At 42.6% G+C, this 9,665-nt stretch overlaps 1 protein-coding gene across 3 annotated transcripts in view; it reads right to left on the bottom strand.

The window, feature by feature from the left end:
* Positions 1-3,224: 3,224 nt before the first annotated feature.
* Positions 3,225-9,665, bottom strand: part of fam133b (family with sequence similarity 133 member B) — a 43,843-nt gene continuing 37,402 nt past the window's right edge. The window contains exons 10-11 of one of the 3 annotated variants that reach the window (XM_038797369.1): positions 7,034-7,123; positions 3,225-3,931 (exon numbers count right to left, since the gene is read on the bottom strand). In XM_038797369.1, coding sequence (XP_038653297.1) covers positions 3,848-3,931; positions 7,034-7,123 — 174 coding nt within the window. In that variant the 3' untranslated portion in view covers positions 3,225-3,847. The remainder of the gene's footprint in view (positions 3,932-7,033; positions 7,124-9,665) is intronic. The other 2 variants (XM_038797370.1, XM_038797371.1) reach the window with 2 other exon arrangements.

Below are 9,665 nucleotides of genomic sequence, written 5' to 3'. Positions count from 1 at the left end.
TATTATGCAAAACTGATTGTTTCTTTAGCCAATATTGCATCCCTCAGTTTTTATTCCTCTTTACCAACGCTGAAAACACTCTAACCAAGAGTGCTGAACTGTCATTTCTGCCCTTCTTGAGCCGTGTTTCAGTAAGTTATGGTATCATACTTCCTAGTCACAATCTGTACCCTCAGTTCACCTCATGAGCTTTATTCACTCATCACCTCATGCATTGAAGTACGTATCATTAATCACTGAACAACTTATTTGTTCTCTATCTTCCAGCCTTGGCTTCCCTTGCCTTCCACTTCCAGCTTTGCATCTTTTCGTTACAAACCTGTGACTTGGGCTCCCATCCCACTGCCAGGCTAGTTTAATTCTCCCCAACGGCAGTAGCAAACCTTCCGATACCAGAAAACAAAAGGAAGGGACAGAACATGTGAAAGTAATATTGCACCAAGGAATCAGACAAGAGTAGAGAAATTTGATAATAGAAGAAACTTAAAGGTTTTGTGTCTGAATGCAAGCAGCATTCGGAACAAAATTAATGAGTGAAATGCACATAGAGACAAAGGGGTATGATTTGGTGGTGAATACAGAAACACGATTATAAGGAGACCAGGGGCGCGATTCTCCCAACGGGAGACTGAGTGCCGACGCCGGAGTGAAACCCGGAGTGTTTCACGCCGGCGTCGGAGGACGCTCCTCACTCCCTATTCTCTCCCCCCACCACCCACCCACCCACCCGGGGGGTTAGGAGCGGCGGCGCATGAATCCTGAGCGCCCAGCCTTGATGCTTGTGTCAAAGCGGCGCGACGGGAATGACGCGGCCGGCGGCACCTAAGTGGCGTCAACCACGCATGCGCGGTTGCCGTCTTCCCCTCCACTGCCCCGCAAGACATGGCGGCTTGAGCTTGCGGGGCGGCAGAGGGAAAAGAGGGCCTCGTTTAGAGACGCCGGCCCGACGATCGGTGGCCAGACATCTGCTGAGCAAGCCCGTGGTGCTCGATCCTCCCTCTGCCCGCCACACTCACCGGTTGGACGCTGTTCACGCCGGCAGTGACCAGATGTGGTTGGCGCCGGCATGAACCGGTCGGGTTCAGCAGGCCGCTCGGCCCATCCGGGCCAGAGAATCGGCGGTCGCTGTGAGAAACGTCGAGCGCCGATTCTCTGAGCGGCCTGTCAAAAAACGCGACACGCCATTTGGGGGGGGTGCTCGGGCAGCGAGGCGTGATTCGCCTGGCCCTCCCACACGGCGTGGGGTGGGGAGAATCGCGCCCCAGGTCTGGGAGTTGAAAATCCAAGAGTACTCAAGTGTTTTGAAAGGATAGACAGAAAGGAAAAGGTGGTGGTGTAGCTTTGCTGGTAAAGGAAGATCAAGATGATGAGAAATGACAGAAGCACTGGAGATCAAGATGTCGAATCGGTCTGGGTAAAAATAAGAAAAAAGGGAAGTCGTCCGTTGTAAGACTAATCTATGGGTCCCCAAACAGTAATTCTACTGTGGGACACAGTATCAACCAGGAAATAGCAGGGGCTTGCAAGAAAGGTATGGCAACAATAATGGAGGCAGAGTTCATTGAATGCATTAGAGATTGCTCCTGGAACAGTATTTTGGGGAACGAACCAGGGAGGAGGCTACTCTCGATTTGGTATTCTGTAATGAAGGATTAATTAATGACTTCATAGTTAAGGATCCACTAGGGATCAGTAACCATAGTATGGTAGAATTTAAGATTCAGTTTGGGGGCGAGAAAGTGGAATCCCACACTAGTGTTCTGGAATTAAACAAAGGAAATTACATAGGCTGGTGTTCAGATTTGGCCCATATAGACTGGGCAGGAAGGGTAGGACAGCTGATGAACAGTGGCAGTTGTTTAAGGAGATATTCAATTCCTCACAACTAAAATATATCCCAGTAAGAAAGATGAGAAGAAAAGTAAAACAACATCAATGGCTAAACAAGGAGACCATTGACATTAAAAAGACAAAAACTAAGTTAGATCATAATGCAAATGCCAGTGGCAGACTGGAAGATTGGGAAACTTTCAAACATAAAGGGATGCTAAAAAAGTAATATATTAAAAAAAAGGTTAAAAGTAAATTGTGAAAAAAAACTAGCGCCAAGTATCAAAAAGAATAGCAAAAGCTTTTACAGATACATAAAAGGGAAGAGTTGCTAAGGTGGTGGCCCCTTGGAAGATGAAAGTGGTGAGTTAATAGTGGGGAAGATAGAAATGGCGGAGATGCTTTGCCCAAATTTTCATGGAGATTTGAGTATCATTCGTCTAGACAATTCAGAGGTAATAGAAAGGGTGGAACTTGGAACAATCAGCATCAATAGGGAAACAGTACTCAACAAACTCTTGGGATTGAGAGCAGACAAGTCCCCAGGGCCTGAATCCTAGGGTGTTAAAGGAAGTTGCAGCAGAGATAATGGATTCATTGGTTATAATTATCCAAAATTCCATGGACACCAGAAAGGTTTTAGTGGATTGGAAAAATGCAAACATAACGCTCTTATTCAGAAATGGAGGGAGGCAGAATGTGGGAAATTACAGACCAGTTAGTTTAACATCTGTTATTGGAAAATTGTTAGAAATCAATTATCAAGGATGTAATATCAGGTCATTTGGAAAGCCAAAGCGCTATCCATCAGAGTCAACATGGCTTTATGAAGGGCAAATCATGTTTGACTAATTTGCTTGTGTTCTTCGAAGATGTAACAAGCAAAGTGGATAATGGGGATCTTGTAGATGTAGTATATCTGGACTTCCAGAAGGCATTTGATAATGTGCCGCACAGAAGGTTAATTCATAAAGTGAGATCACATTGGATTAAGGGTAATTTATTAGCTGTGATAGAAATCTAGCTGACGGACAGGAGAGAATGTCGGGATAAATGGGTCTTTTTCTGGATGGCAAGGTGTAACTAGTGGGGTGCCACAGGTTTAGTCCTTGGGCTCCAGCTATTTACAATCTATATTAACAACTTGAGTGCAGTGATAGAAGGTTCTATAGCCAAATATTCTAGATTTTGGCCTTTAAACGGTGCGCTCAGATCAGAGCTGGGCACCACGTGGTGGTTGAATCACACCCTATATCCCCCTACAATAGTTCAAAGACTGTTTTCCCTTGGCAAGTTAAGACAAGGCAAAAGTACTGATTGCAATGCTGATCATTATTCGTATAGATCCAATATAAATCTCCCCACCCCACTTAATAAAGAACTGCAGACAAATACGAGATATTTTAAGATTTATTTTATATATTTTACAAAGTTATAAAACACTCAGGTCAATACTTTATTAGGAATGATACTATTTCCCATTCAAAAACAAATTGCAAACTTAAACACAACTGAAAACTTAAGTATGTTGAGCTAAAAGGATCAAGAAATTATATAAAAATAGCTTTCTAGTGGAGGCCAGACAGCATCAGGCTAATAGGCATCACTTTCTGTAGAGTTAACCAGTAACACAGTGACATGGAGCTGCTGATAATTTCCAACTTATCAGTCAAGTTTAGATTCATACAATATGGGCAAAAACAGTTGGATCGGCTCACATTTAAACAAGTTATCAGGGGACTATGTTACTTATCAAAAATGGTCACGGTTGGTAAACTTGAACCCTACAAAAAAAAAATCACAGAGGCTTATTTGTTGTTCATCACCTTGGATAAATAAAAGCTACTTGTAAAGTTACAAATGTTTGCAAATGCAAGCAGAGTTTGGAAAATCATGCGGTAAGTAGTGTTCAAGTCCTTTTCCACCTCAATTCTTCAGGTGTTCGCCATGCAGCTTGCAGAAGTCAAGAAGAACCAAAGATCCACTTTTTTCAAAAATAATTTTATTCATTCTCGTCTCATGCCGAATCTAAATCTGGACCAAAGACTTTTTTTTTCTTCTTTCCACGTTTCTTATGCTTCTTTTTCTTCTTTAATTTCTCCTTAATAAAAAAAAAAGCTGTCAGTATAAATGCAGTATTGAGACCATATGATCTAACTGGTACCAATATGGTACCTTGCTGTCATGCAAAGGATCTATTGAGATAATAGCTTTGCCTGTAAATTTTAGTCAAGGTAACTAGCATGGAGTAAACTGACTTATTTTGTACTGCAATTATGTTTAGGGACTCTCCAAACCCCCATTAGTATCCACATAGTTCTTGAATCAGACTTTTAAACAGCCATTTAGTTGTAACTCGTCCATGCTGATGGCAAGCTATTTTTCATCCAGGATAATGTGCTGCAGTAATTATTTAAAACCCCCTTCTTCCAAATACATTGCATTACACTGAACAAAGAAACCCCGATTAATCTGAAGGATTGAGCATTACCTATATTTCTGGTGAAAATTTGGACTGAGTTATGATGGATCATTTTCTTGTAGCATTAGGAAATCAAAGGTAGTTTTAAGGGGTTTATTGGTAAAATATTTTATTGATTTTGTGGATTGAATTTAATGTTTCTGTGGAAGGAAGGTTAAACCTATAGTTAGATTCATGCTAGACAAAGGCGATTGTATGTGTGGCCGGTTGATTCAGTTCCAATTGTGTTTCTGTTGTGCTTAGAGGGCTATGGCGTGAAGAGTAAAGAAAATTAGCAGTGGTTACTTAGCAACTGGGAACCTTGTAAGGTAGAAAAGCTTTTCCGTTTTTAGCTGGACATACTGCAGTTGAAGGAGGGCACCAGGGAGTGAACATTTCTCAACTCTGCCAGGGGAAAGGCTGGGCAAGACAGGAGCTGCAAAGAGATTGGTTTCCCAAAGAACCAGTTACAGTCCAGATAATCAGGGAATTGGCACTGAACAATGACTGAGGTTAAGAGAGAAAGAAAGAAAGAAAGTGTTCGGAGTTAGAGACAATTGCAGTAACCAGGTTTAAGGTGGGAAATCAGACCAAATCAAAAGTTTGATGCCAGTTTAACAGAGTCTGGTAAAGCAATTGTGAACAGTTTGTACAGTCAAATTTTAAAGGGAGTGGTGTGAAAAAAAACTTGGTGGAAAGAGTTGTTTAAAAGTGTTGTTTGGAAAACCTGGACTGGATTTCAGAATGCAGACCATTAATGGAAAACATTATTGTGAAATAAGATTTTAAAGAATGTTTTTGGGAATGGAGTTTGGAAACTCTCACTTGAATCATCTGGACGTTTCGGAGGAAAAATCCACAGACACTACCTTGGGTTCAGAGCCGAGGGTGTGTAATTGATCACAGCCAATCAGTGTGCTCAAAGGGACTTCGTGCAAATGAGACCATGTATCTTATGAGGTACTTTGTAGTTCATGCTAATCTTAAAATCTGTTAAAATTTCCGCTAATGGGGGAAGGGGAGTATTTTATCATAATCCAAATCTAGCCTGCACCAACAAAACTACACTAAATCTAAACTAATCCCAATTTCCAGCACTTGGCCCATCGCCTTGAATGTCATGACATTTAGTGTTCATCCGCGTACTTTTTAAAAGGTCGTAAACTTTCCCACCTCTAGTACCTTCCCAGGCAGTGCCTTCTGGACTCCCACCACCCTCAGGTACAAAGACGTTATCTCAAATCCTGTCTAAAGCTCCAGCCCTCACCTTACAATTATGCCACCTCATTATGGATTCTTCAATCAAGGGAAACAGCTGCTTCCTAACCACCATGTCCACACCCTTCAATCAGGTCCCCCCTCAGCTTTCTCTGCTCTACAGAAAACAACCCAAACCTATTCAGCCTCTCTTCATAGCTCAAAAGCTCCATCCCAGGTAACATCTTGGTGAATCTCCTCTGCACCCTCTCCAGTGCAATCACATTCTTCCTATAGTGAATCAACCAGAACTACACACAGTACTCCAGCTGTAGTCTAACCAAGATGTTGTACATCTGCAACATAACCTCCCTGCTCTTATAATGTATGTCACGACTGATAAAGGCAAAAGTGCATCACCTCACAATTTTCAGGGTTAAATTGCATCTGCCACAGATCTGCCCATCTATATCTTCTTGCAACCAGAGACTTTCTTCCTCACTATTTTAACCTGTGTCATCCACAAACTTACTTATCATCCCTCCCGCACTCTTGTCTGCTTCTCCTGTCCTGCCTGCCCCATTTTAACCCCATTACCCATCCCAACCATTTTGCTTACTCGTCAATCCTCCTCAAAGAAATCAATGAATGGTTTCCACCTCAACCGACCCCCTCAGGACGAACTTTACCTTTTCCAGCCTCAGGAATTCTGCCGGGTCGCTCACCCACAAGCCCGCTTTCAGTGGCTCCGGGTCCCTCCATCCATGCAAGATCCGTCTCTGGGCTATCAGGGAGGCAGAGGCCAAAACCTTGGCCTCTCTCACCTCCTGGACTCCCGGGTCCTCAGACACCCCAAATATCGGCATCTCTGGACTCCGGACCACCTTTACCCCCAACACCATGAACATTGCTTCGTCAGACCCCTGCCAGAACCCCTTCAGCTTCGGACATGCCCGGAACATCTGGACATGATTCACAGGCCTTCCCTCTCACCACCCACAACGGTCCTCTACCTACTCAAAAAACCTACTCATACAGCTAGCATCATACATGTCCTAACCTTGCATACAACAAGGTCACATTTACCCTCCACAGGGCCTCAGCCCACAACCCGGCCTCTATCTCCCCACCCAGCTCCTCCTTGTAGACCTCAGACACCTTCCCCTTCTTCGATAGCATCTTGCCTTGCAACCCCATGGGTGGTAACGCAGGGCTGCACCTTATTTTTACAAAACCCCTGAACTTGCAGGTACCTGAAACCAATGCAGCTCTTACTGGTCCTCCAATTTCACGAACCTACACCCTACAAAAAGGGACCTTGATGTTGTGAAGCAAAGTGCTAACAACTGTGCTACCGTGCCACCCAATAAAACGTTCATTCAGCATATTGCAGTACAACATTAGCTTAGTGCATTTTATGTTGTTGTCCATCTCTACTAAATTAAGATAAATTCCCAGATGATCAAAAAAATACATGGACTGCACGTGGTAAACAAAATCTAGAAATTAATCTGATGTGTTAGTTTCCAATCATAGCATCATTACCAGGGTCAGTTGTACTGTGAATTTCATTCCATGTTTAGTACTCACTGCAGTTTTATCTCTCTCATTATTTTTCCTTTTCCTTGATTGTGCCTTAAAAATAGAAGGAGCTCATTAATGAAATACAGTTGACAAGCTACAGGAAATACAAATATTAAATCTGCACAATTCAAATGAAATTTCCAGGGCCAATAATCTGTACCATGATGTTAGCTAATCTTTGATCTTTAAAATTATTTTCATTCCTTCAATACCAGTCAAACTGCATATTTGTCAGCATATTCAATGAGGTGTGGGTGAAGCTCAGTTTCCCTTGGGTGATTTTTTTTTTTTAAAGGTTGTACTTTTAAGTCATCCCCTAAGCACACAAATCTAGGAAGATACTACACTAATTTTAGAGATCCTGCCCTTTAAATGAGATTGAAATCAAAATTCTGTGCCATTTTGAGTTATTCAGGTCGATGTTTTTTTTTTAAATGTTCTATTTCAGGTAGAAAGGCAGTGAAGGATAGAAATTAAAGTCTATTCTACATACTTGGAAGTTTATGTTTTAGAGACAAAACTGACCAACATACACCTCCAAACAATTTCAGTTTGCTGCTATATAGATAGCACATGTGAATCCCTAGTTAATGGCCAATACACACATGACACTTGGGTTGCGTTTTTCTAGTGTTAGGGCCAATATTCCTCCCTCGACGACCACCACTGAAACAAAATTTGCATTTCGAGCTTGCTGAGCACAGTGATTGACAGGTTTGTCTATGAAAGTTACTTTAATTGAAAGAGTGATTAACTGTATGAAACATTGTGGGATATATGAGAGATGCAAGGAGGGCTGCACAAAATGCAAGTCATTCATTCTTGCCCAATTTAGTGGTCTACCCATGCATCAGCCATGTGACTAGAATAACAATACGATTGTGGAATGCTAGACCCGTAATCACATTTTGAACCACAAGATTGCACATAGCAGTAATACCTTTAAAGATTTGGGTTATTTTCCTGCACCACTGATCGGTCTATTTACTTGGGTACAATCAGCTTCTGGATCATGGATTGATTTGATTTTAACAATGATCGATTACCGTCGACCTTCAGTCTTCAAGCTTTTGATTCACTAAAACTAGTAGCTTTACAGCTTTAAGCTTGAGATACAATAGCTACATCATGCAAGGATTATTAAAAAAGGAAAACCAGAAAGTAGTACGGTCAACAACACACTTTATACAGCAGGATATTATAGCAATAGAAAGACGCCAAACACAATTTGAAGCAGATCAACAGTAACCGAAGAGCATCATGGCAAGCAAACATGCCAGGAAAAAAAAACACAGCAAACCAGGAGTATAGATCTAATTTGGGAGATACAGTTGGGCCCTTATTTAATCTTCAACCAAATTATCTTGTCATATACTTAATTGCTGTTTATGGCACAAACTGACCGAATTAAAACAGTCACCACATTTTAAAGGCTGTAAAATGCTATGGAACATCCGGAGCATGTGAAAATGCAACATCGATGCAAATTTTCTTTCAGTTTATGGAATTTCAACTAAAGGCGGCACAGGTTAATAGGGCAATAAAGTGAAAACAATTACACCATGTGAAACAGGCGCATGCACTTCGATGAATGGGAAAGAAGAAATGTTGAAAGAGAATCTTTCCTATTTCTCTCAATGACTAAAAATGAGGGGTGGAGGGGCTTGGGGACTGAAAGCAGTATTTAAATTACACAATTTAGTTTAGAAAAAACGGATTCTTGCAGATGATTGGGATTCCTATCCTATGCCACCTAAGAGTAGATTCCCACTTGTGAGCTAGAATTCAGATTTACCATTGTTACAAATACCTTTTTAAAAAATACTGTATTTTCTTCCAAACTTGTTCAGTTACAAAACATAAACAATTGGGGGAACATGCTCCCCATCTCGCAATTTTACAGCCTGTACAGGATTCCCCCCCCCCATTTTCACCCCTCGCCCCCTCTACCCTATGACAAACAGCTCCTCGAACATGGCCACGAACAGCCCCTACTCGTCTCTAAGCCCTCTGCTGAGCCCCTCAGTTCATACTTTAATTGCTCTCCAAACTGAGAAGTCATACAAGTCCCCTAGCGAGGCTGCCACCCCTGGCGGCGTTGCCGACCGCCATTCCAATAAATTTCTTGCCATGCAATCAGAGGCGAAAGCTACGACATCGGCCTTCCTCCCCTCCAGCAGCTCCAGCTTCTCCGATACCCCGAAGATTGCCACCATAGCGATGGCCCAACCTCCTTCCCCACAATCTTGGTTTGTACTCCCGCCCAGTATCTCTCTAGCTTCTCAACCCCAGAACATACGCATGTGGCGTGCCAGTCCCTGCCCACACTTCTGCCACCCCCTGGAAGAACTCACTCATTCTTGTCAGAGTCATATGCACACTACGTACCACCTTAAACTGTATCAGGCTCATCCTCGCGCACGAGGTCGAGTTCACCCTTCATAATGCCTCACTCCACACTCCCAATTTATCTCCCTTCCAATTCTCCTTGATCCTCAGCACCTGCAGAACCCCTACTCTCCCAACCATCCATATATGTCCCCAATCCTGCCTTCCCCTTCTATGTCCCGGTGCAGCAACCATTCCAATAGAG

Source organism: Scyliorhinus canicula, chromosome 5, assembly GCF_902713615.1.
Source record: "Scyliorhinus canicula chromosome 5, sScyCan1.1, whole genome shotgun sequence".
NCBI lineage: Eukaryota > Metazoa > Chordata > Chondrichthyes > Carcharhiniformes > Scyliorhinidae > Scyliorhinus > Scyliorhinus canicula.
The sequence above is the reverse complement of the archived record's forward strand: the minus strand, read 5'-3'. Positions and strand labels throughout refer to the sequence as shown.